Below are 26,857 nucleotides of genomic sequence, written 5' to 3' on the forward strand. Positions count from 1 at the left end.
ATGGCATCCTATATGGTCCCCCCCCAGCCTGCCAGGTATCTAACCCTGCAGACCGATGCCCGGACCACCCCCCCCACGCTGTCCCAGTCTCAGCGGTGGGCACTGTGTCCTCTGTGTGGGCTTCGTCTCCAGAGATGCCACCATGCTCTGAAGGGCTATGTGCCCAGTTGTTTTCAATCCTGATGCCGTGGGGCAGCCAGAAAGCAAAGCTTTGGGGTCCAGAGGGTGGAGGATTCACTGCCTGGTAGTCCCCTTGTGATGGGGCATGTTGGGGGGTGCTTCTGGCCCCTGATTTGGGGAAGGGAAAGCGAGAACTGAAACAGAGCAACCAGGATGCTCCATGTCCCGGACAATGAGTAAAATTTCTGGCTCCCCTGTAAGGGGTGTGGGTAGGGGTCACCCTGTCCTCACTCACCCCTCTGCTGTCAGCATCACATTGCTGGCCAAGCATGGGACAGTTCATGAAGGAACTGGGGCAGCTCTGCACCCAGGAACTGCTGCTCTGCTGGGCCTGTCAAAGCTCAGCTCAGATCTCAGCACCACTGCACCCCAGACTAGATCTGGGGGGCCAGGCTGGGATGGGGGCTGAGGCTGGATGTGCCTTACCTTCTATGAAGAGGCCTCGGACCACACTAGACCCCCCCTTCCCAGCATGGGAAGGGTTCCTCGTGGCCCCCTGGCTTTATGCCCAGACTCTGGGGTGTTTTTTGTGTATTTGGTTTTCAGGTCTTACCACCAGTGCTCAGAACATACTCCCGATTCTGTGCTCAGGGATCACTCCTGGTAGGGCTCAGGGGACCATATGGAGTCTCGGGGATCGAACCTGGGTTGGCCATGTGCAAGACAAACTCCTTCCCTACATCCTACTCTCAACCTAGGTCCGTTTTTTGTCTATTTTGTTTTGTTTTTGGACCATACTTGGCAGTGCTCAGAGGTTACTCCTGGTTCTGCGCTCAGGAATCACTGGTGTTTGGCTCCTATGGGGTGACAGGAGAGTAAACCTAGGCTGACCACATGTAAGGCAAAGCACTGTACCCACTGTGCTATCTCTCCAGCCACCCTGCATCTGTTCTGAAGTGAGGATTCCTCCCTCACTCCAGATAGCCTCTCTATGGGGCAAGCTGATAAGGTCTTCATTATAGCTGCAGGACTCCAGACTGGTTTTTTTTTTTTTTTTGGCCACACCCGGCAGTGCTCAGGGGTTACTCCTGGCTGTCTGCTCAGAAACAGCTCCTGGCAGGTATGGGGGACCATACGGGACACCGGGATTCAAACCAATCACCTTAGGTCCTGGATCGGCTGCTTGCAAGGCAAACGCCGCTGTGCTATCTCTCCGGGCCCAGGACCCCAGACTGATCTAGTCTGGTGTCATCTTTGTCAGAAGGGGCCGACTGGAGGCCCAACTTGGCTGAGCGCACATCTCCCTTGGTCTCTCCTCTGTCCTCTCCTCGCCTGACATATCCTTTCCACGCAGAGCAGATCCCTGACACGGGGCCAGGACGTGACTGTGCTTGGAAACACTCAGCTCCCTCTTCAAAACTCTCACCTGTCACTGCTCTCCTCTCTGCTGCTCTCTGGATGCTGAGCTGGGGGGAGGGGGAGATTGGAAAAGATGGGGGACCCCCTTCTGCTTGCACTTCTGGATGCTGAGCTGGGGGGAGGGGGAGAGTTGGAAAAGATGGGGGACCTTCTGTGCACAGTGAGGGGCGTCCAGTCCCTCCCACAGCTGGAGAGAATGCCTGGTTTTTGTGCTGGCAGAGAATGGGGAGTCTGCACACTTGCTTCCTCCATCTGGGTCAAATGACTTCATCCTTGCCTGCCACAGTGTGACTCAGTGGGTTCGGTACCTCGCCTGCTGCCGTGACATGTGTGAAGCTGCCGAAAATAGGGGCGCCCTGGTTCCTTCCACATCTGCATCTTGTTTCTCAAATCGGGCTGCATTGTCAAGGTCTGGCACGTGGGAGATGGGTGGATGGGGTTGGCGGCGGGCCACCCCTTGGGGTGTCCCCCTGGGAGGGCTCATGCCGGCATGCTGAGGTCATTGATCTGGCCACTTGGCACCCATGGGGGCACATGCATCTAGAACTTTCCAGTTGGGCATGTTGGAAATATGCACTCAAGCTGTCTAGCTGAGCCACACCACACACACACAACACACACACACCACACACACACACACACACACACAGAGAGAGAGAGAGAGAGAGGAGAGAGAGAGAGAGAGAGAGAGAGGAGAGAGAGGAGGAGAGAGAGAGAGAGAGAGAGAGAGAGAGAGAGAGAGAGAGAGAAATCGGGGTGGGGTACAGAGCGACAGCACAGTGGGGAGGGCGTTTGCCTTGCCCATGATCTACCCTGGTTCGATCCAATCCCCGGCATCCCACAAGGTCCCCCTTGTCTGCCAGGAATGACTCCTGAGCACAGAGCCAGGAGGAACCCTTGAGCACTGTAGGGTGTGGCCCAGAAACAAGCAAACAAATAAACAAAACGAAACAAAAAGAACTCAGATGTTTGGCTAGGGCAGCCGGAAGGTGAGAGCAGAGTCTAGAATCCCTGAAGTCTGGTTCCTAATGGTGCTGTTCCCAGCTGGCCTCGAGAAGGCCCAACCTAAGGGGGCAGGATCGCACTTTGTTTTTTGTTTTGTTTTGTTTTTGTTTTTGGGCCACACCGGGTGGTGGCTGGGGGGGGCGGTTACTCCTGTTTCTGCGCTCAGAATCATTCCAGGCAGTGCTAAGGGAAGCTGGGGATCGAACCCGGGTCAGCCACGAGCACAAGGCAAACAAATTCTCCTCTTCAGACCCCCAGGATTACATTTGCTGTCTCAGCTCTGCCCTACTGTGCTCCAAGATCCCAGATGCCGTCCAGCTCACTGCACAAAAAGTGCTCCCTGAGGGGCTGGAGCAATAGCTCAAGCAGTAGGGCGTTTGCCTTACAAGCGAAGACCCGAGACAGACAGAGTTCAATCCTCAGCATCCCATATCATCTCCGAGCCTGCCAGGAGCAACTTCTGAGCACAAAGCCAGGAGGAACCGGAGTGCCACTGTCTTTGGCCCAAAGACAACAACAACAACAACAACAACAAAAACCTGTTCCTTGAAACACGAGTTTCCACCCCAAGAAACTCGGGGCTGTGTCTGTCCCCAAGGGAGTGTCACCCCGCAGCTGGCAGGGGAACTGACCGGATCTATCAAACTGTCATGGACTGAGGGCAGGCTCTGAGCCCCCACCCAATTGTCTCTCTAACAGACCTTGGGGTGCATCTCTCTTGCTGCTGACAGGGGGTTCTCAGATAGGGGATCAGACTGCTGAGTGCACAGTGGGGTGGATCTGGAGGTGCTGGGCTGGGGGTCAGCTGTCAGTAATTCCACTTCCAAGGGGACCTGGGCCCTGAGGCATCGGGCCTGCCACCTGAGCTATTCCTCTGGGTTGGCGGGGGGAGTACTAGACCCTGGGTTCTAGATTCCAGAAGCACGAAGTGGGGAGAGGAACAGGGGTGAGGGGAGAGGCAAAAGGAACAGGGGGGTCTGTGTGGGTCCAAACAGCAGAGCCAGTGCCCCTGGAAGCCTGGGACCAACATGACAATGATTCAGCCTCTAAAGGTGCCAGTCCAGAGTAATAGCACAGCGGGGAGGGCATTTGCCTTGCACATGGCTGACCCAGGTTCGATTCCCCCGGCATTCCATAGGGTCCACTGAGCCCGTCAGGAATGATTCCTGAGTGCAAAGCCAGGAGGAACTCCTGAGCACTGTTGGGTGTGGCCTCCAAACAAAAGAGACAGGCCACACTTACAGTATGACCCAGGAGGGCCCTGAGTCACCGGTGGGGATGCAGGCCCTGGCGGGGTCAGTAGGGCCACTGAGTCAGAGATCCAAACTCCAGCTGCTCTGGCTGTAAGTCTTAGTAAGGAATTTCCGTCATCTCTCCTGATTCTCTTGATTTCTGAGGTTTAAGGCAGCCAGTGGCCATGGCTGCGAGTGTGGCCGTAGCTTCCTTCTAGTTTTCTGCACTCCCCCCCTTGGCAGAGAACACTAACATTTTGGGGGGCCACACACCCAGTGGTGCACAGGGGTTACTCCTGGCTCTATGCTCAGATATCGATCCTGGCAAGCTCGGGGGAGGGCGGCACCATATGGAATGCGGGGGATTGAACCTGGGTCTATACCAGGTTGCCCAGTGCAAGGCAAACGCCCTACCACTGTGCTATCTCTCTGGCCCCTTCTTTTTCCTTTTTTCTTCTTTGAAACCCAACTTTTCTGAAGAGTCTCAGGCAGCTCTGTGTTGGCAGGCAAGGGGTCTCCACATTCTCTGGGGTCCTTCTAGAAGTGGAGCCGGGGAGCCCTGGTACTGTTGGAGTGGGCGAGTCTGAAGAATCAAAACTCTGATCCAGGGGCTGGAGTGATGGCACAGAGGTAGGGTGTGTTTGCCTTGCACTTGATGTCACAGGACGGACCTGGGTTCAGTCTCCGGCGTCCCATATGGTCCCCCAAGCCAGAAGTGATTTCTGAGCACAGAGCCAGGAGTAACCCCCGAGCGCCACTGGGTGTGGCCCAAAATATATTAAAAAACCCAACAACAACAAAACTCTAATCCACACTTTGGCTGTCCCTCCCCTAGGAAGAAAAACTCCCAGAAGACGTGACAGAGATGAGTGAAGTAGGGTGCCAGGAGTCTGCTGTGGGCAGGCGGGCAGGCAGGCAGAGGGTGAGGAGCTGCCCTCCTGGAGAAATATGCCCCCGTGAGAAATACGGCCTAGCCGGAGGGCCCGAGTCTGACTTGAGCATCGCCCGTCTGTCCAGATCCAGCTCTCTGGGTCCAGGATCCAGGGCATGACTCGTGCCCTGCCCACACCCCTGTCCTCCCACCTTCTAGATCTAGACCTTTCCGTGGTGCGAAACCAGGCTGTGTGCTGGATCAGGTCGGGCAACGCCTCCCTGGCGCCCGGCTGGTGCTTCTGCAAGTCCCGGAACTGGTCTGGGGAGGGCGTGGGTGGCCCTGGCAGCAGGACCCGGGTAGGTAGGGTGCCTGTGCGCCAGCTGGGTGCCAGCGTGGGTGTATGGGGAAGGCCCTGAGCATGCCGGCTGAGGGGACATGGACATGGGGGTGCTGGGTGCTGACCCCGGGCTGTGCTTAGCGTTCATAGGGGACCGACTGGCCAGGTTCGTCCACTCAGCATGGAGTGTCTGGACGTGGATGTATTTTGCTAAGTAGCTTAAGGTTCCTAGTGGGTCGAGGGGTGCCACAGAGGTGGCCTCACCCCTAAGCCAGCAGTCTGCCCCTGGGGTGCTGCTCAGACCCCTCCCACCACTGCAGGGCGGCCCTCACCAACCAGCCATCTCTTCAACGCATCCAACTTCCTATTCCCACCTTTCCTCCTCCTGCGATTCCTCTGAGGCTGTGCTTGCTTCTCTTGGAGTTGTTTTCTGCGAAGGGGGTCCTGAGACTCCCCTACTCCTGCCGGCATCCCTATCTATAGCGGGCAGTGGTGCTCTGTGGGCAGGGACAGCTGTGCATGGTCCCTGTGACCACACGCACGGCTCATCCCACGCTGTCCCCTCTGGCTGGGTCAGGGGTGTGAGGATGGTGCCCAGGGTTGGGTGCCGTCCCTGGCACTCTGGATGCCACTGTGGGTGAGACTGACTGAGACTCTCTGGAAGAGTCTAGGGGGGCCAGAGGGGCCAGAGTGATGGCATTTGCCTTATATGCTGTGGACCTGGGATGGACTCGGGTTCAGTCCCCAGCATCTCATATGGTCCCCTGAGCCTGCCAGGGGTGATTTCTGAGTGCAGAGCTAAAAGTAACTAAACCTTGAGTGCCACCGGATATGGCCCCAGAACAAACAAACAAACAAACAAACAAACAAAGAAAAAAGAGGTCTGGGTGAGATTGACAGAGACCTCCAGGAGCATCCCCCTTCTCTTGAACGGTCCTGGCTCGACACTGGTTTGGGGAAAGGGACAAGTAGCAGGGGCTGCAGCCCAAGGGCTGAGTTGGGGTGCCTCTGGTGACCCCAAGACATGTTTGGGGGCTGCTGAGGCGTCTTGTGATGAGTGAGCATGTGTGCGCCATGCCTAGAAGTGTGGACAGGCATAGAGACCTGTGTTTATATGTCTGTATATATGCATGCTTAGATGCACACACTGCCATGTACACCTGTGCACAGAAACACATGTGTTCTAGCCATGTGGCCACACATGTACATGTGTTCAGTCATTCCTTCACTTATTCCTTCATCATGGAACTGGGCTTCAGGCCAGAGATGTCTCCAGGCAAAGCACCTGCTACCCTGGCTGAAAGATGATAAGCTTTTCTTTTCTTTTCCTTCTGTTTTTGGGGACACACTGGGCAGTACTCAGGGATTACTCCTGGCTCTGCACTCAGAAATCCCTCCTGACAGGCTCAGGGACAATACGGAATGCCTGGAATTGAATTCGGGTATGCAGTGTGCAAGCTAAATGCCCTCCCTGCTGTGCTATCACTCCAGCTCCATTTTTCATGTTTTTTTTTTTTAATTATATTTTATTCCCTACTTGAGTTTCTTTTTTTTTGTTTGTTTGTTTTTGGGCCACACCCGGCATTGCTCAGAGGTTACTCCTGGCTGTCTGCTCAGAAATAGCTCCTGGCAGGCACGTGGGGGGGGGGGGGCATATGGGACACCGGGATTCGAACCAACCACCTTTGGTCCTGGATCGGCTGCTTGCAAGGCAAACACCGCTGTGCTATCTCTCTGGGCCCTACAAACGTGTTTTCAGGCTGAACCCGGCACCCTCCTGCAAACGTGAGCCTGAAGTTAGACCCTGGTGCCTTCCCCACACGTTCCCAGATGCATCCTGACCCTCTGCAGTAGGCAGCCGTGTAGATGGCTTTTCCCAGTGTGCACCCGAGTCTACTGCAGGGACAGTGCAGCCAAGGTGACGATCACAACCAAGTGTGTGGGTTCGACGCCCAGGGGCAGCCCCAGACATCGGAACAGGCAACAGGGAGGGAGGACAGCCTGGTTTCCCCAGGCCTGAGAGACAGTGCAGCGGTCTGGGCGCTTGCCTGGCCTGTGGCCCACTCAGGTGTGGTCCCAGCACCCCACAGCTCCCAAGCCTCCCTCTGAGCACTGTTGGGAGAGTCCCATCCTCCACACTGCAGTAGAAATAGTGCTCCAAATATTGACCATCACACATCATGCAGCCTGTTTGCAAAGGTGTGCAATTCAATCCTTGGTTGGATGTCTGTGAATCCCCAAATAGTTCCCAGAATGAGAAATTGATTCCCGTCCCCTTGTCCCCTTTTGGGGGGGAGATCTTGGTAATATTTATTCGCAGCAAATAATCCACACAGACGAGAAGGTTGGGGTGTCAAAGGTTGGACGATGAGAGTCCTTTTCCAGCCTGCTACCAGCTCTGGCCAAAGGACCCTGCACACCTCCCACTCAAGCTATTTATTCAACTTTCCACAGCGCCCCCTGGAAGGTCAAGGTGGGGCAACAGGCAAAGAATAATCTTATGGAAATATTTTCATATACAACCATTCAAAGAATGTTTGTTTTGGGCCACACCCCGTAATGCTCAGGGGTTACTCCTGGCTATGCGCTCAGAAGTCGCTCCTGGCTTGGGGGACCATATGGGGTGCCAGGGGATCAAACCGTGGTCCGTCCTAGTCTAGCGCTGGCAAGGTAGACACCTTACCTCTAGCGCCACTATGCCGGCCCCTCAAAGAATAATCTTATGGAAATATTTTCATATACAACACAGCCTTGGGTCACATACAAGACAAGTGCTGATGGACATCTGCTCCCTGGAGTGTTCAGTGGGAACTGAGGGTTCAAAAGAAATGAGCAACATGGGGCCAGAGAGATAGCACAGTGGTAGGGCGTCAGCCTTGCATGCAGCTAACCCAGGACAGATGGTGGTTTGAATCCCAGTATCCCATATGGTTCCCCAAGTCTGCCAGGACTGATTTCTGAGCAAAGGGAGTAACCCCTGAGCACTGCCAGGTGTGACACCCCCCCAAAAAAAAGGAAATGAGAGACAAGCCACCTCCCCTTCCCAACTGCCTCAACCAGTCCTTCAGTCACTCTGGGGACTGTGCTCAGATACAGACTTCCGCACACACTCTGGTAAAAACAGAGTAAGGACGGTCCTTTCAGCACCTAATAAATAGGTCCCCTCAGAGAGGCTTGCTGCCGGCACAGTGCTCATTGGCTGAGTGACGAACTCTGATGTTTCAGCCCAGGGCAGTCCTGGAACGGCACTGTGGGGACCCTAGGAGGTTGTCTTCAAAAGGGCAGCCCCTTGGCTCATCTCCCTCTGCCATGTATTCCCATCACCTAGAGTGAATGTCTTGCTCATCGCCAGTGCACTTGCAGCCATTCTGTCCCAGGAGTAGATAGATCTAGATGAACGGAAACCAAGGTCTCCCAGGGTGTTCTGACAGCTGCTTATGGCTTCAGACTGTTCTTTTGTCTCTTAAAGCCACTGTGGCCCCATGGGTGTGAGGGCTGGCTGAGGGGCACCCTAGCAGTTATCCTAGTTGTGATCAAATGACACTATAAAAGAGCCACTTGTGTTGGTCTGAAGAACTGTTGATTTAAGAAAAGACAAGATGTGAGGCTGGAGTGAAAGAACAGTGGTAGGGAGTTTGCCTTGTACACAGTTGATCCAGGACCGACCCGGGTTTGATTTTCCGGCATCCCATATGGTCCCCCGAGACTGCCAGGAACAATTTCTGAGCATAGAGCTAGGAGTAATCCCTGAGCACTAATGGTGTGGCCCCCAAACCAAACCAAACCAAAAAGAAAAAAATCAAATCCCAGAACAAGTGTGTGTGACTGTGTTGGCTGTGCATAGGCAGGAAGTGCCAAGATGCCGTGTGTGTCTGTCTGATTATGTCAAGAACTTCTGAGACCCCAAGGACAATAGGAATGATGTGGGAGAGGAGTGCAGAGAGGGCAGAGAAGGAAGCACCATGACAGTGAGAGTTGGGAATGAGCATTCTGGACAGGAACTGGGTGCTGGGAGTAGGGAAAGTGATAGGCATGGTCTCCCTTCAGGAACAATATTGCAAAACATGATGTCTAAAAGGAAAAGAGGAAGAGACAGACAGAAATGGATACCCAGAGAGAAGGGGCCAAAACGACAGCACAGCGAGGAGGGCATTTGATTTGCATGCTGCTGACCCAGGTTCGATCCCCGACATCCCACAGGGTCCCTGAGCCCACTAGGAGTAATTTCTTTTTTCTTTTTTGGGTTTTAGATCACACCCCGAGGCACTCAGGGATTATTCCTGACTCTGTGCTCAGAAACTGCTCGTGGCTGGTCATAAGGGGACCTTATGGGATGCCAGGAATCAAACCCGGGTTGGTTCAGGTTGGCAGCATGCAAGGCAAACACCCTACCACTGTGCTATTACTTCGGTCCCTCTCGTGGTGATTTAATCATCTCTAAGCACCAGGCAGCACCATCTCAGCATGGAGCTCCAGGCTCAATTCCACCAAAGCTCACCCTTCCCCTTGGCCTATCGGTGACAACTGGGGTCCCCCAGGGCCTCCCCAGGACCTTGACTTTTGGATCCTTCCAACACTGACCTCTAAGGCAACTTGCCAGAGGAAGCAACCAGCCCTTCACAGCCCAATGCCAACTCTGAGCCAGATGGCAGGGGGCCTGGTGGGCGGGTGGACCGTCACAGGTGGGCACCCAGAGGTGGGTGTCCCTGCAGTGGCTCGGCAAGTGATGCCTTGCAACCCGAAATCCCTGCCCCATCTCCCTACAGTGAGCCTGACTCCGGCCTGGCCTGTCTGTCTGGTGTCTCCACCGGCTGGCCAGCCAGGCAGGCGAGTGTGAGTGCAGGGAAGATATTTGGGGCGGGTGCAAGCCGGTGGCATGTGCGAGCTCGCCGGGTTGGGTTCGAGCTGTTGCTTCTCCGGGCTTCTCAGCCAGGCCTGCGGTGGGTCCAGGAATCTCTCCCTGGGCCAAGGGCAGGCAGAGCTTGTACCTGCCTGTCTCCTCAGCCTGGATGTTCAAAAGGCAAGCAGGGTGGAGGGCTCTGAGGTCAGACTCTGTCCCCGCCTGCCTGCAGGGCCCACTGCAGGGCTGCCCCAGGCGCCAATCTGGCTGCTTGCTAGTTCACTGGCTCTCTCTCCTCAGGCGAAGTCTCGGCTCTCTGGGGTGCAGGGCTGCCGGCCCAGGGACCCCTGTGTGCTGTGCCAGCCCCATGGGGGCTGGGGGCAGGGGAGGGGTGCCTTGCCAAGTTGTGCCCGCTGCAAAGAGGGTCCCACGGTCTCCTTCAAGTGGAGGCTAGGGCTGTTGAGCGTGCTCAGAGCTTGGCTTGAATCTGGCTGCATTTTCTCCTTCCTGTTTTAAATGTATTTTTTATTGTTTTGTTTTGTTTTGGTTTGGTTTTTGGGCCACACCCGGCAGTGTTCAGGGGTTACTCCTGGCTGTCTGCTCAGAAATAGCTCCTGGCAATCACAGGGGAAACCGGGATTCGAACCAACCACCTTTGGTCCTGGATCGGCTGCTTGCGAGGCAAACGCCGCTGTGCTATCTCTCCGGGCCCTATTTTTTATTGTTTTAATGAAATGAATTCTTGAATCCCTGTGAGATAGACAGACTGCTACAAAGTTGTTCTTGGTTGAGTTTCAGTCCTACAATGTCCCATAGCCTTCCCTAGGGCACATTTTTTTTGCCACCAATGTCCCCAATTTTCTTCCCCATCTTACCCCTGCCTGCTGTCTCGGGGGCAGATATTTTCCTTCTCTCTCTGTCTCTCTGTCTCTCTCTGTTTTGGGGCCACACCTGACGGTGCTCAGGGGTTACGCCTGGCTCTGCACTCAGAAATCACTCCTGGTGGGCTCAGGGAACCCTATGGGATGCCGGGGATCAAACCTGGGTCAGCCATATACAAGTCAAACGCCCTCCTCGCTGTGCTGTCAATCTGGCCCCTTCTTTCTGTGTCTCTGTCTCTCTTCCTTTTTTCCTTTTAGACATGCTTTTTGCAATATTATTCCTGAAGGGAGACCATGCCTATCACTTTCCCTCCTTCCAGCACCCAGTTCTTGTCCAGAGTGCTCGTTCCCAACCCTCACTGTCACAGTGCTCCCTTCTCTGCCCTCACTGCATCCCCCACTCTTTGTGACAAGCTTCCCACCATGGACTGGTCCTCCTGGCCCTCATCTCTACTGACTGTGGTGTGGACAGAGCAGCCCATCTCTTTTCCTGGGAGCCCCCTGGGAGTCCCATGTTGCCCACCCAACACCTAGGTGGAACTCAGAGCTTTAAGCCCTGCTGTTTATAAATCAGGGGCCAAACAAAGGTGCCAACTCAGTGAGCAGGAAGTCTGTGGTCCTCCCTGACCCTGCCTAGTACCCTGAGCACTGCCAGGGGTTTCCTGTAAGCACAGAGCTTCGAGTAGCCCTCACATGGCTTCTAAACAAGACCCAAAACGTGTCCCATCATCAAAATACTGTGTGTGTGTGTGTGTGTGTGTGTGTGTGTGTGTGTGTGTGTGTGTGTGTGTGTGTGTAGCGGCGACCGGTTTAACAGGATGATCTCACCATGTCCCTCACCGTGAGGGGTCCCCAGAACGGCCTGGCACCCACACTCCTCTGAGCCACAAGTCCTCTGAGCACGGAGTGGGTGAAGGGAGTCCCAGATCAGGCACGTCTCATTCATCATCCGTCCCAGGATGGATTATGTTTCTTGGTTTTGGGGGGCCACACCCAGAGTTACTCAGGGCTCTGTGCTTAAGGGTCACTCCTAGAAAGGCTGTGGTGCCCGGTATCGGACCCAGCTCAGTCCCGAGGACCATGTGATGAATCTTAATTCTCACAAACAAACAAACAAAACAAAAAACTGGAAACAGCCCCACCCACCCGCCTCCTGCCATGAGCCTTGGCTGGGTCTGAGTGAGTCTGTATGGATCCAAACCACCAGGCATTCCTCCCCCGCAGAGCCAGAGACAGGGCTGGAATGTCCCCCACCCCACCCCACCCCACTCCCAGTCTCCGCACCCCTCCCGAGAAGGCTTGGAACGTGCTGGAAGGCTGGATTTGACCCAGGACAAGGTTTTCTGCTCTGCCTGGTTTTTCCTACTGTCTGTCCCAGTGCACACCCAGATTGGGAAAAAAAAAAAAAAAGCAGGGGGCCGCCAAGAGAGGAGAGGAAGCTCCTATGGCTGGACCCCTGGGGAGATGGACTGTGAGCACCCCATCTGCAGCATCTCAGGGAGGTCTGCAGAGCTGGGGTGCGCTCCCATCCCAGAACTGCCAACAGCTGCAAGCAAGCTGCCTTCCAGCACCCTGATAGTGCTCCGTGCAGAAAGGTCCCGTTTCTGATCCAAGACACTCAAGTCAGGCCAGGAGAACCCTGAAATCATTGCGCTGAGAAGGGGTGCAGGTCAGTTCCAATTTATAAGCCCCTAGAATGGTCTGGGTGCAGGTGGTTCCATTTCAAGTGTTTAGTGAGCACTGCTAGAAGGGTCCTGCTTATCCCGGTCAGACCCTCACTGACTCCACTGGGCTTTTGTTTGCTGGAAGTCAGGTGCCTTGAGGGCAGAGGGTGGGGTCCATTTTGGGGGGATTCCCATGATGCAGATAGTGAACAGACCTAGAAGCCCTTTCTTTTTTTAAAAAAAAAATTATTTATTTATTTATTTGTTTATTTTTTATTTTGGGCCCCACCCAGTGGTGCCCAGGAGTAACTCCAGGTTCTGTGCTCAGAAATTGCTCCTGGCAGGCTTGGAGGACCATATGGGATGCTGGGGATCAAACACAGGTCCATCCTGGGTCAGCAACATGCAAGGCAAACGCCCTACCACTGTGCTATCGCTCCAGCCCCTAGAAGCCCTTTCTGAGCACCCTGAGACCTGCGTCTGGGTTGGGCTGCTGGGGTGCCCAGGACTCTCCAGCCAGACCCTCAGGTTGGAGCAAGCTCTGAATGATTCACTCAGGGAATTTGAGGTAAGTGTGTTGAGACCCGGTGTGAGAGGAAATCGAACAAAGGTGTTTCCCCAACTTCCTTTTGCCCTCACCTCTTCTTTTGGTATGTAAAAGCCCACCTGGATTGCAGGATCTTCCCCCACTGGTGGCTTGGGTCTTGGGGAATAAAGAGAGAGCACTTCTGGCTTTGGGGGACGCTGAGGGAGCACAGGGCAAAGAGAGAGGCCATGTGACAAGAAGATGGCTGACATCGGTGAATCTGTCCTCTCTGGTTTGGGATTATTTCTCCGCCACTGCTCTGCTTCATCAGACCTGTCCACCTAAGGGGTTAGAAACACGGTGGTCTCCCTACTTGTGGATATGTTTATTTGCAACGGGCCCCGCCATGCTGGGTCAGTGTGCTCCCAAGAGGGGAGCAGGGTGTGTGTGACCTGACCCCACAGCCCTGGGCTATGTGCTCACGGCCCCAAAGGTGGGACCCCCAGAGAGACTGACAGGGCAGGTCCCCGCTGCACGCACCTGGGGGTGAGTATCTGAGCACAGGCCCCAGCGTGCACATGCACTTGGGGAATGCACAAGTGTGGGCAAGAAAGGGTGGGGTTGGGGTGTGCCGTGGAGAGTGACCAGGACAACTTAAGACAGGACAGACACAGGGACACACTATATATGAACATGCCAGCACGTGTGTGTGTGTGTGTGTGTGTGTGTGTGTGCCCCACACGAGGATGTGGATGTCTCAGTGTGTGAGCACACACAAGGCAGCATGCTTGAGTGTGCAGGTGCCTGAAGACACACCCAAGGACGTGTGTGGGTGGGAGGCATGTGGAGAGGGGTGTGCTCCTGAGTATGGGTGTGACCATGTGGCTCCTAGGGTACTTAGTGAGTGTTGCAGGAGCTACAGACAGATGTTGGTGTCAGTGTGTGTCTGAGAGTGTTCGGGAGTGTGGGAACGTGTGTGTGTTAGGTCTCTCTGAGTGTACAAGTGTGAGAGCATTGAGTGTGTGTGTGTGAATGTGTGGGTCTGGGTGGGTGAAAGTGTGGATGTGAGAGTGTGAATGACTGTGAGCCCGAGTGAGGCCTCCCTGAACTCTGTTCCCAGCATCACGTGATCCTGCTTTTGTGCGTGGGTAAAAGGGGGGCCCAGGAATCAGTTCCAGGGTGCAAAGAATAGAGGTTGACTTCCAGGTTGGGGAGCAGATAGATGACAAAGCTGGTTCCAAATCAGCTTGAGGAGTGTCTCCTTTGGGATCTAGGCCCGATGTCCTCCTGAACTGAGAGAAGAGGGCAGAAGGTGGAGGTCAGAAGTCAGAGAGTGGAGGGCAGTGCTGGCACCCCGTCTCTGGCCCACGGACCTGGGGCCTCTCTGAGCCTCGGACTCTTCCATACACTGAGACTGAGGCCTGTCTCCCCAACAGGCTTTGAAGAGGAAGAACAGAGCTAAGGACCCATTTGGTTTCCCAAGTCTGTCATGAGCCTGTCAGGAATGATTCCTGAGCACAGAGCCAAGAGTAACCCCTGAGTACTGCCGGGTGTAGCCAAAAAATATTATTATTTTTTGATGTGGTCACTAATCAGAAGTGTACCTAAATTCTAAGCTGTTGAAAACTCAAAAGATGGGGCTGGAGAGATAGCATGGAGGTAAGGCGTTTGCCTTTCATGCAGAAGGTCATCGGTTCGAATCCCGGCATCCCATATGGTCCCCCGTGCCTGCCAGGAGCAATTTCTGAGCATGGAGCCAGGAATAACTCCCGAGCACTGCCGGGTGTGACCCAAAAACCACAAAAAAAAAAAAAAAAAAAAAAAAAAGAAAACTCAAAAGATTAAAAGTTCTATTTTTTCACAGCATTGTTTTATATATATATATATATATATATATATATATATATATGTATGGTTTTTTTTTTGGTTTTTTTTTTTTTTTTTTGGTTTTTGGGCCACACCCGGTGACGCTCAGGGGTTACTCCTGGCTATGCGCTCAGAAGTTGCTCCTGGCTTGGGGGACCATATGGGACGCCGGAGGATCGAACCTTGGTCTATCCTAGGCTAGCGCTGGCAAGGCAGATACCTTACGTCTAGCGCCACCGCGCTGGCCCCTTTTATTGATATCTTTATTTAAGCACCATGATTACAAACATGTTTGAAGTTGCGTTTCAGTCATAAAGAAAAGTGCATTCGGGGCCGGAGAGATAGCATGGAGGCAAGGGCTTTTGCCTTGCATGCAGAAGGAAGGTGGTTCAAATCCAGGCATGCCATATGGTTCCCCGAGCCTGCCAGGAGCGATTTCTAAGCGTAGAGTCAGGAGTAACTCTGAGCGCTGGCAGGTGTGACCCAAAAACAAAACAAAACAAAACAAAACAAACAAAAAAAGTACATTCCTCCTTCACCAGTGCAACCTTCCCACCACCAATGCCCCCATCTCCCTCCTCCCTACTTCTTTATTATTATCACTTTTTTTTTTTTTTTTTTTGGTTTTTGGGCCACACCCTGTGACGCTCAGGGGTTACTCCTGGCTATGCGCTCAGAAGTTGCTCCTGGCTTCTTAGGGGACCATATGGGACACCGGGGGATCGAACCGCGGTCCGTCCTAGGCTAGCGCAGGCAAGGCAGGCACCTTACCTCCAGCGCCACCGCCCGGCCCTACTTTATTTTTTTTTAAATAAAATCACCAGGATATACAGAATTTAAAAGTTGTTGATAGTCGAGTTTCATCCATTCAAGTCCCATACCCTTCACCAGTGCACATTTCCCACCACCAATGTCCCCAGTTTCCCTCCTGCCGAGATCTCTGGCACCCAGCTTGCCTCTATAGCCGTCTCATTCTCCTGGGTCACCCCTGCCACCTCTCAGACACAATCATTGATCTTAGCAGCAAATATTCTGACAGGCATAACATTGTCTTCTGGATTCATTTTACAATTCTAAAAAGCTCTAACTTGGGGCCCAGAGTGATAGTACAGCAGTAGGGAGTTTGCCTTGCACGCAGCCAACCCAGGACAGACCCGTGTTTGATCCCTGGCATCCAATAGGGTCCCCTGAGCTAGCCAGGAGCGATTTCTGAGCGCAGAGCCAGGAGAGCCAAGAGAAACCTCTTTTGGGTGTGGCCCAAAAAACAAACGAACAAACAAAAACAAATCACAATGGTTTCTATAAAAATCAAAAAAATTTAAAATGTTAAAACTAAAATAAAATACAAAGCTCCAATTTAACTAGGAGGTGCCTTATTTTTCCATGCACCAATTACATCTCCTATTCTGTTCTGGTTTTTTGTTTTCTGTCTTGGCCATACCCAGAGACACTCAGGAGTTACTCTTGGCTCTGTGCTCAGGAATCACTCCTAGCAGGCTTGGGGGACCCTATGGGATGACAGAGATCAAACCTACTTGGCCACATGTAAGTCAAACGCTCTCCCCGCTGTGCTATCTCTCTGCTCCATTTTCTGTTCTCAAGCATTTGCATCCAATGTGCACCTTCATACCTGAACCACAAGGTTTGCCTGGACCTGGATTCCAGCGTTTTGACATCCACCTCGCCTGCAGCGTGGCTTCTCTCGTTGTTCACGGGCCGGCCTGTGCGTCAGCGGCATCCTGGTTCCTTTCCAGCCTCTCGTCCTGGTCCTGGCCTCTGGCACGACTGTCCCTTGTCCTGCAGAGACTGCGTCAGCCACGGGAGGAACTGAGCTCCGGAGTGGGGAAGGTGCCGCTGAGCACAGCATGCACAGAACCGGCACGGGGGTGTCTCCGGGGAGCAAAGTGCTTTGTTGGCAGCCGCAGGAGGGGACTCAAGGCTTTGCCGGGCCTCACAGCCCAGACGGGTCTAGTTCCCCGACATGCACATGAAACTTTAGCCTTTTGGCTGTGGGGGGACACGGGATTCAGCTGCTCGGGTGTCTCCCTCAGCTCTGAGATGGATAAACCGCTTCCCACCCTTAAAGGCTGGAGAGTGGAACTAAAAACTGTCTGCCATCATCCTCCTGGTCAGCCTCAGCTTTCTGCTCTCTGCCTGCGCCTTCCCGCACTGGGCATTTAGATGTGCCCTCGGAGCCCTCCTGATGTCACCCTTGTCTCCTAGGGTGAAGCTTGAGGCAGGAGGAGCCCACGATGAGTGAACCCCAGGTAGAGTCAGCCAGCAGCCCCAGCTCCCAATTATGTTTGTTTGGGGGCCACACCCAGCAACGCTCAAGGATTACTCCTGGCTCTGCGCTCAGGAATCACTCCTGGCAAGCTCAGGGGACCCTATGGGATGCAGGGGATTGAACCCAGGTCAGCCGAATGCAAAGCAAAGGCCCTCTCCGCTGTGCTGTGGCTCCAGGCCCACCAGTTCCCAGTTTCTTGAACTGTGGGCTACGACCCCATGTGGGGGCCATGTGACTGAGAGGGGAGGGGGTTATCGTGAAAAATAAGGCCCGTGGGGTGCACAGCACTCAGGGCCCAAGGCCTGGATTTGGTTCCCAAGTCCTGGGCCTGCCCAGCACCCAGAATCCTCACGGTATCTGCCCTTGTGTTGAGCTGGTGGAACCTGAGCACTCCTTACAAGCCTCCCTTGAAAGGCAAGAGAGGGCCCGGATGGATAGAACAGCGGCATTTGCCTTGCAAGCAGCCGATCCAGGACCAAAGGTGGTTGGTTCGAATCCCGGTGTCCCATATGGTCCCCCGTGCCTGCCAGGAGCTATTTCTGAGCAGACAGCCAGGAGTAACTCCTGAGCACCACCGGGTGTGGCCCAAAAACAAAAAAACAAAAACAAAAATAAAGAAAGGCAAGAGAACAGTGGCCACTGTAAAAAATTTCTAAAGGATGGGGCCGGGGCAACAGCACAAGGGGGAGGGCGTTTGCCTTGCACGAAGACAACCCGGGTTGGACCCCCGGCATCCCATAGCGTCCCCCGAGCACCGCCAGAAGTGATTGCTGAGCCCAGAGCCAGGAGTAACCCTTGAGCGCCGCTGGGTGTGGCCCAGAAACTAAACAAAAATTAAAATAATAATAATAAAGTGAGCTGAGGACTGAAGTTGAAGTTTCTAGCAGCGCTGGCCTGACTGGATGTGTGGTAAAGGCAGGGCTGATGGTAGAAGAGGAGCAAGGCAGCCTATCCTGGTGTATCCCATTTACCCCCTCGTCCCCTTCTTTGCTTCCTCCTGGGACAAGGCCCTGAAGCGGCCTCGGTCAAAGCTCTGATGTGTCCCGTCCTTGTGGGAGACGGGGACTGCAGTGGGCCCAATGGCACTTTGACGTTTTTTTTTCTCCTGCCAGCGCCGATGCTGATAAGGTAACAGGATCCGTGGCCCGATGAGGCTGTGTGATTGGGGTCTGAGGGCTGTTGTGTGTGTGTCACTGGAGATGGCCGCAGCCGTGGGGTCTGGCCGCTGGGGACGCCCCATCCCTCAAAGACACCGCCTGCTGGCTTGCGGAGAGATGGGACTTTGAGGGGGCGCCCCGAGGGGACCCCATGTTGGAGGGGCTGCCCAGACCTCCTATAAGGATCCCAGAGATGCAGCCGCTGCACTGCCGGGCCACACAGCCTGTCACCCTGTTTCTGCCGCCGGTGCCCACCATGCTCCGGGCCTTCGGGCTGGTCTTGCTGCCTCTGCTGAGCGCCGCAGGTTCGAGTCAAGCCAGCGGCTTTACAGGTGAGGGGCCGTTACAAGGGGCTCTGCTTGGCCAAATTTTCCCACAGCAGTCAAGGGTGTGTGTGTGTGTATGTGTGTGTGTGTGTATGTATGATCGAGTACATGTGTGTGTGTGCCCCACAGTCTGGGACCCTGGGGTGCAGATTCAGGGCCAGCGGGTGAAATGGGGCCTAGGACCCTGCATTCAGGCCATATTAGAGGGCTGCCAGCCTGTGCATAGAGGGGAATATATTTCAGAGGTGCAGATTTGAGGGGTCCCCAACTCTAGAGTGGCAGGACCCCAACCAGCAAATTAGGGGCTCGGTACCTCCCTGCAGATGGAGATCTGCAAGGCCAGCACCTGTTGGGGTGGCCAGGACAACCCTGGAGCAGTGAGGTCTGTCAGGTTTCCTTACACCAGGCTTATTCTGTGGGCTTCTGGGACCCACCCTGGTCCCCTCACTTCTGCCTTTACTGAGTCTAGGCCAGACTGATTGTCCCTTTGCCCCAGGACGAGACCCACCCAGCTGGGTTATAGGAGGTCCTGGGAGGGCCCAACCACCACAACCCCTCCAGGACAGGGTCAGCACCAGGCTGCGGGGCCAGGGGGCTCTGGGTGCCAGGCCACCAGTGGACTGATGCTGGAACCACAGCAAGTCTGGCTCAGGTGGCTCCCTCCACCCAGAGCCTTGATCTTCCCCATGCATCTAAAAAGGGGAGGACGCAATTTTGCAGCAGGGGCTCGGGCTTCAATCCAGAACCTTGGGGTATCCCCTGGGCACCCCCCTTCTGAAGGCTAGAGCCCAGGAGCCTGGGGGGGCAGGGCTGGGTCCCCAGAGGGGTCTGCCTGCTGCTGAGTCGGCCACCATGAGGATCCCTGGCATGTGGGGGTCCTGTCCTGTCCTTGCTACCCTCCACACTATGTGTGTACAGCTCCCCCTTTATCGGGTCCCAGGAGTGACCTAAAGGCTGGACTTGACTGTGTGGGTTCCGTTTATAGGGATGTGGGGGGATGGGAGATGAGGGGGATAAAATAATGGGGGCCATCGGGATGGAGAACAGGGATTGGTGATGGGGGAGACAGGATGATGGATGCTGTAGGGATGGAGTCTGGTGCCTGGCTGGGGTGGTGTGACCCACTCGAAGCCTCTGAGGGTCCTCAGGCAGGTCCCTATGCCTCGGAAGGGCCTACACTACAGACCATGGGGTGATCACGGTAACAGGTCAGGGCAGGTCTGCGGGAGTGTCCCTAGGTCTGATACCCTCTTGGGGACCCATGTGAACAGCCCAGACCAGAGCAAATACCTGTTGTCTAGACCAAGGTCTCCCGGTCAAACTCGAGCATCCCAGTGGGCCAGACAGTGCCCCTTCTTCTGGTGCTCAACCCAAGATGCCTGTGCAAGATGTAGGGACAGAAACACATGGGTATGTGTGTGCATATGTGTACAGGTGCCTCCATGGTCATGTCTACATGTAAGTGTGCACCATGCATGTCCTCATGCACCTGTGTGAACATGCAAACACGTGCATGTATATGAACACAAGGACATGTGTGTGACATGTGTGACTCTAAGATGGTACTCTCGATTCTCTGTGACAAAACTCATTACAGGCAGGACAAGGGCCATGAGCCTGAAGGTGACCCCCGTCAGCCCCTGGTCTGTTTGGGCTCTCGAGGGGCCCCAGCAGTGGTCTCTGACTCGCCCTCCAGGGGCTGGGCACACCGAGGGTTCCTGTGGGTGTCAGGGGCATCTCACCGCCCTGTTGTCGCCCTAGAGAACGGCCTCTCTTTGCTGAGCTTCCAGCTCTGCAACTTCAGCGTGACGCGCCAGGTGCCCAGGGTGGAGGCCGTGCGGACGCCCCACCTCACCTACGCACCCTGCGGTGGCTGGATCCCCTGGAGGCGCTGCCCCAAGACCGTCTACAGGACCCGGTACCAGGCCGTGGGGGTGCCCGAGTCCAGGCACGTCACCGACTGCTGCGAGGGCTTCGAGCAGCTCGGCCTCTACTGTGTCCTGCGTGAGTGGATGGGCGGGTGCCCATTGGCTCCCAGGTCATGTGCTTGGTGATCTGCCCACTCGGTGGGTGGTCAGGCCACACAGGTGGGGGTCCACCCACATGGTGGTGAGATTATGCCACTATCAGACTATGCTTCCGTGAATGCAATTGGTTCTTCCTCGATGTCCTGGCTGGATGTGGCCTTGACATTAGGGGTCCACGGGCACCTCCATAACTGAGGGTCTCCTTGGGTGGGAGAGGCTGCCTTGGACTTGTTTCTAGAACTACACACCACTGCTTCCTCCTGTCCGCAGCTCTGAATCGCTCCCTGGAGTTCACCTCGAGACCAGGGGTCTGCCCCATGGTGGGGAGGGATGAACCCCCCACATCCCTCACGACCACCACGTCCCCCACAACCTCCACGTCCCCCATACCGTGCTTCCTAGACATGGATTGTCCAGGGCTTTGGAAGTGCTGCCCCTTTCCAGGGGGGCCTGGCTGTGTGGCCCCCAAGCCTGCAGGTAGGACTGAGCCCGGTCTGCTGAGGAGGGGTGGGGGTGTCTTATCTGAAAACTGAGGGGCAGGTGGGGGTTGCCTGTGTCCCGAGAGTACTGCTCCTCCCTCAGTTCCGCAGGGGACCCCGGGGACTTTCTGGTTCAACGTGACCATCCTGGTGAAGATGGGGTTCCGGGAGCTGCGGTTGGTGGATCCCCAACTCCTAAGCCACTGGCGGCTTCTACACTCCATGGTAAGTGTGACTTCTTGTCCCAGAAACACTGGCAGGGATGCAGTGCGGGCAATCATGTTGGCAGGGCAGACACTCCTCTGTATCAAGTCTTCCAGAACCTTCTGCCCACACAGATCCTAATTTGAGGAATTCTAGGCCATCTCTGGTACTGGCTCCACCCCACAGTGCTGTCCACTGGAGGCTTCAGAGCTGTCTGTCTTTGACCTCACAGCCCACATGGACTTCCCAGTGTCAGACATGTCCCTCTGGGCCATACCTCAGGGTCTTCCCCCCATGAGGTTACAGAGCTGGGGTCCCAGCCCCCGGCTGACCTGACCCCTCTGGTCATTGTCACCCGCTTTTTTTTTTAAATAAACTTTATTGATTGATTGATTTGGGGGCCACACCCAGTGATGCTCAGGGATTACTCCTGGCTCTGCATTCAGAAATTGTCTGTGACAGGCTGGGGGACCATATGGAATGACAAGAATCAAACTGAGTCCCTCTTGCTGTCTCACTCACTTTTGGACCTTCCCGTTCAGGCCCATGAGCGAGTCACTCTTGTCCACCAGGACTGTGGCCCCCGAGAGTTCTGTCCAAGAGTGACCATCTTCCCCTTAGCCTTTCCAGAAAGCAGGACATGGCGTGAGTGTACCCCGAAGTCTGCAGGCCATGCCCCAGTGTCTTGCCTGTCTCTCTGGCCTCACAGGTCACCAGTGCCTTGTGGCCCCGGAACTGCTCCGTGCACCCCCTGACCTCGGCCTCGGGGGACCCCTCGACCACGATGTCCCGGCTCCTGCTGGGTTTGGGTCAGCCCATGTCCGTGTCCGATGTCTCTGCTGTGCTGGACGCCGTGGTGAAGCGTGTGTACGAAGTGATCCGCATTGGGGTGCAAGGTTGGCCCCTCCACTTCTGGGCTTGGGCTGTGGAGGGAGGAAAGACAGTTGGGAGGGTCTCTGGTCTTGCGTCTCTGATCAGCCTCACTGCAGGGGTTCATCGGGGTCCCCCAAAACCCCCGAGTTCTGAGGAGCAGTGAGGGTGCCATGAAGCTGGTCTACACACCCCGAAAACATCAGTGATCCAGAGTTGCCTGTAGGAGGAGGGTTGAGGAGGCTACTCTGGGGTGTGGGTCACAACAGCGCTGGGAGAGGGTCTTCGGATGGACAGAGCTTGGCTTTTAGGGTGCTGTATTTTGTTTTGTTTTGTTTGTTTTGTTTTTGGGTCACACCCAGCAATGCTTATGGGTTACTCCTGGCTCTACACTCAGAAGTGGATCCTGGCAGGTTCGGGGGACCATATGGGATGCTGGGATTCGAACCACGGTCCTTCTGCATGCAAAGCAAACACCTTACCTCCATGCTATCTCTCCAGTTCCCAGGGTGCTGCATTTTATGGGGAAGAACAGGATGGACCCTAGGCTCTTGGCTCAAAAACTGACTAGCCCTGGGCTGGGAAAATAACACGGCAGGGTGGGCGTTTGCCTTACACACAACCAACCCAAGTTCAATCCCCAGCATCCCATAGGATCCCCCGAACCTGCCAGGAGGGATTTCGGAGAGCAGAACCAGTAGTAATTCCTGAGTGCTGCCAGGTGTGGCCCCAAAACAAAACCAAAGAAAGAACTGACCATCCCTGCCAGATCTGGGCAGCTGGAGCTCAGGGGTGCTGAGCTGTCAGGGCTGACCCTAGAAGCCCAGTGGCTGTGTGACCCTCGTGGTGTATAGACAGTTCCACAGGGTCAGCCCTGAGCACCCAGCTTGCTTCTAAAAGCTGGGGTCTCCCCACCTTTCACAACTCAGGCTTTCCTTCGGTAGAGTTTGAGTCCTGCCTTGTTCAATTCCGGACCCTGTGCTCTGGGGAGTGGGACCTGGGCCACCCCAGGGCTCAGTCTGCAAGTCATGGAGAGGAGGACGCAGCACCTCTTGCGTCTCCTTGCAGATGTGGATGAGTGTTTGCACGAGGAGCTACATGTGTGCGCGGATGGGGAGCTGTGTGTGAACTCGGAGGGCACCCATCATTGCCAGAGTTCCCCAGGCCCACCCCGCCAGGAACCGGAACCCCCCAGGCCAGGTAAGGGTCAGGACCCTTCCTCTCACCGGGCCGTGGGTGTAAGGGCCTCTGACCTGCCCTCCAGTGCTCAGTGCTGGGCTGGACTGTGCGGGTCAGGGGCCAGCAGGGAATGAAGGAGCTGGACAGGGATGGAGTCGGCTAGTGTCTCCTGCAGGGTTGTTTCGAAGCTCAGAGAACCCCCAAATAGTGCCCGGCTCTGCCCCAGTGCTCCACCAGCCCCGCAGGCAAATAGATGCATGGAAACAAAGGGGCACTGTCAGATTCCTGGGTTCACCCCCTACTCCACAGAAGGACTGAGTTGCCTTCCCAGGCTCGCACCCCAACACTCTAAGGAGCTTAGCCGTCGACATGTGGTTTGTGTTTGGAATCCGGATGAGCAATATGGGGGTGCTTGGGCAGCCCATGGCAAATGCAGAGCGGATTGCAACTCCCCCTTGTGGAATCCGTCAACCCCCCCAAGGGTCACCGTCCCAAGAGCTTGATCCCTGCACGGAGTCCAAACAGGCAGGACCTTCTGCACCAGAATCTCAGAGGTGCCATCGGGGGCTGTTCGGTGGCTAAGAGGGTTGTTCGGGGGCTCAGCAGCGCAGCTCTGGAAGGAGGTTCAGAGTAAAGTTTTCATCAATGGCCTGCTGAGTCCCACTGATTCTTGGAGGGGGAGTCCCCACTGGGAAAGGGGGTGTCCTGCCCCTGTAGATCCCCTCAAGCCAAGAAGGGCTGATTTCCTAGGTGGAGGGTTTGGGCCCCAGAAATGCAGGGTTTTCTCAGGCCTGATGGCACATTAGCTGTCTTGTCTAGTCTAGCCCAGCTGGCTGGGGACCCCCCAAGACCACCCCCTGGCACGCCTCCCCGAAGACAGAGTAGGAGGTGCTGGCGAGCACATGGAGAGGGGCTTCCCCTGTGTGGTTGGGGGTGCTGCGAACAACATGGCTGGTGGAAGAAGCACGTAATGGGTCTCACCTCAGCCCCCTGCCCGCCCTGTGGCCCAGAAACGGTGTTCTGGGGAGGGAGCGAGGGCAGGAAACACCCGGATCTCAGAGCTTCACCTGCTCCTGCAGTTGCAGGGCGGTGGGAGCGTGACAGTTGGACAGTCGGGGTGATGGAGGGACTTAGGGCGATGGAAGGACTTGGGGTGGCAGGCAGTGACCCACCCACTGGGGATGGCTGGGTTCCTGGGCTCTTTCCCTGCCCCACCAGGAGGTGGCGCCCTGTCCCTGGGCTGTGGCCATCAGTCTGGGCATTTCTTGGTCTGTCCTGGTTCTCCGTCCAGTTGTAGGCATCAGGATTGATTTCACTGGTTTGGGGCCTTGAGGGTGCTCAGAGAACTTCATGTGGGCCTGAGTATGGTTTGGGGTCCCACACTCTGGCCCGTCTCCCACTCCCCATCTCACTGGCTGTGTCTCACGGGCTTTGGGGCTTCGGCCTCTGCTCCCGTGTCTCAGAAGCCCCCAAACCTGGACCTTTATTCATCTGCAGGGACCCCTTTCTGCCAGCAGACCCTCGTGCCTTTAGTGTTCCTCTCTGACACCCTGTGCACCCCATCTGTGCCCCCGGATTGCCCTCCTGCCACCACCCTTCCTAGGCAACTTCAACCACAGTGGCTTCTGCCTGTCCTGGTCTGCCCAGACCTGCCCTGTGTGTGCATGTCTCAGGGGTGGGGCTCTGGAGGCCGGGCGCTGTCTGGGCGCATATTGTGGGGCCAGCAGCCCAGCCGTGCTCATCATCCAGGGGCCACCTCACCTTTAGGGGGTCACCTCATCACCTGTGGAGTCACTTCACCCCCCAGTAGGGTCAGTTCACCTCCTGAGGCTTAGCCTGTAGGGATTAAGATGCTTGTCTTGGGGTTGAGGCAATAGCACAACGGTAAGGCATTTGCCTTGCACTCGAATGACCTGGGACGGACCAGGGTTCGATCCCCAGCATCCTATATGATCTAGCCTGCCAGGGGCTATTTTAGAGCACGGAGCCAGAAGTAATCCCGGAGCACTGCCCGGTGTGGCCCAACTGCCCCGGCCCCCAAAAAAGCACTTTAAAAGGGCTGGAGTGATAGCACAGCAGTAGCACATATGCCTTGCATGCAGCTGACCCAGGACAGATGCAGGTTCAATTCCCAGCATCCCATATGATCCCCCAAGCTTGCCGGGAGCCATTTCTGAGCTCAGAGCCAGTAGTAACCTCTAAACGATGCTGGGTGTGGCCCAACACCCCCCTCCCCAAATGCTTGTCTTGTGCATGGTCAACCTGGGTTCGATTCCTGGCACCTTATAGAGTTCCTGAGCACAGAGCCAGGAGTCAGTCCTAAGCACTACAGGGCATGATCCCCAAACCAACTAGCAGGGGGCGCCCTTGTGCAGCAGCAGGGGCCTGCCCAAGGCTCTGTCTCTGCAGGGAGCGCCGTGACCCCCCTTGCAGCTCTGCAGTCCCCACTGACTCTGGCATCGACCCCAGCCATCGGTGCGAGCACAACACATGGACACTCCCAGGACACCCCCATCTCGGGGCCGAGCCCCAGCCATCCTTGGGAACCCGAAGCAGGCCAGCCTGGGACCCCAGGAGCCCTGCCCGGGAAAGGGGGCGGCAGGAATGGCACAGAGCAGAGTGTGCAGGGGACAGCGCCCAGCGGGGAGCCGGGTGTGGGCACCAGCCAAGCTGCAGCCTCCTCCAGGGCTCTGGGCCCAGCCCTGGGCTCTGTCTCAGGGGTCACAGGGAGCCCTCGGGGGCCCACACTTTGGCTGTCCCCAAATGCCACCTTGGAGTCTCCCCTCTGGCCCCCCGTGACCGAGGGCCCCACAGGCTACCAGACGTGGCATCCCAGCTGGCCCACGTGGGCCCCAAAGCTGCACGACTTGAACCCTGGACCTTCCAGCTCCTCAGACTTGTCCCTGCTCCCCACCCTGCCATCTCAGGAGCCCCCAGGCTGTGGTGAGTGGGGTGAGGGACCTAGGTGGCGGGGCTGGGGACAGCATCAGGGCCAACTGTGGTGTTGAAGGCCAGGCCTGTGGCCCGCTCGAACTCAAATCCCAGCTTCTCCCGGGCTCCTCTGTCCCTTTGGCACACCTGTACCCCACTGAGGCCGCTCCTCTGTCCCTTTGGCACACCTGTACCCCACTGAGGCCGCAGGGAGACAGGGGGGGACACAGAGCTCCTGTGACCTCAGCACAGGGGGGGCCCAACAGGCCGGCACTCTCGCATTCTGTATCCTTCTATGCTGTATTCTGCTTGCTACACGCCAGCAGCCCCACCTCTTGTGTTGCATGGAGAGGTTGGATGTGGTCTCTGGGATCCGAGTGTCTCTGGGGGGCAATCCTGGAACTGTGCAGGCACTTTTTTCCTCCCCCAGCCTCCCATTTCTCTGCTCAGTGGAATCAATGGGATACAGTGGATCCCCAAACCCCAAGTCCCTGAGGCTGAGATGTGGCTCCGTACAGCGCCAGCCTGCTCCAGACACCCTGGTGTGACCCCCAGACCAGAGTCCTGCTTGAAGACCATGATTTGGGGGTGAGGGGCCTCCAGGAGTAGAGATAAACCCACCCAGGGGGAGTG

At 55.8% G+C, this 26,857-nt stretch overlaps 1 protein-coding gene across 1 annotated transcript in view; it reads left to right on the forward strand.

Annotated features, from left to right (window-relative positions):
* The first annotated feature begins 18,464 nt into the window (after nucleotides 1–18,464).
* UMODL1 (uromodulin like 1) overlaps nucleotides 18,465–26,857 on the forward strand; it is a 21,856-nt gene continuing 13,463 nt past the window's right edge. Inside the window, exons 1-7 of the mRNA XM_049785625.1 lie at nucleotides 18,465–18,540; nucleotides 20,296–20,538; nucleotides 20,832–21,038; nucleotides 21,144–21,265; nucleotides 21,954–22,140; nucleotides 23,183–23,314; nucleotides 25,703–26,236. Of these exons, the coding sequence (XP_049641582.1) occupies nucleotides 18,465–18,540; nucleotides 20,296–20,538; nucleotides 20,832–21,038; nucleotides 21,144–21,265; nucleotides 21,954–22,140; nucleotides 23,183–23,314; nucleotides 25,703–26,236 (1,501 nt within the window). The remainder of the gene's footprint in view (nucleotides 18,541–20,295; nucleotides 20,539–20,831; nucleotides 21,039–21,143; nucleotides 21,266–21,953; nucleotides 22,141–23,182; nucleotides 23,315–25,702; nucleotides 26,237–26,857) is intronic.

The sequence above is a fragment of the Suncus etruscus genome, chromosome 13, assembly GCF_024139225.1.
Source record: "Suncus etruscus isolate mSunEtr1 chromosome 13, mSunEtr1.pri.cur, whole genome shotgun sequence".
Taxonomy (NCBI): Eukaryota; Metazoa; Chordata; class Mammalia; order Eulipotyphla; family Soricidae; genus Suncus; species Suncus etruscus.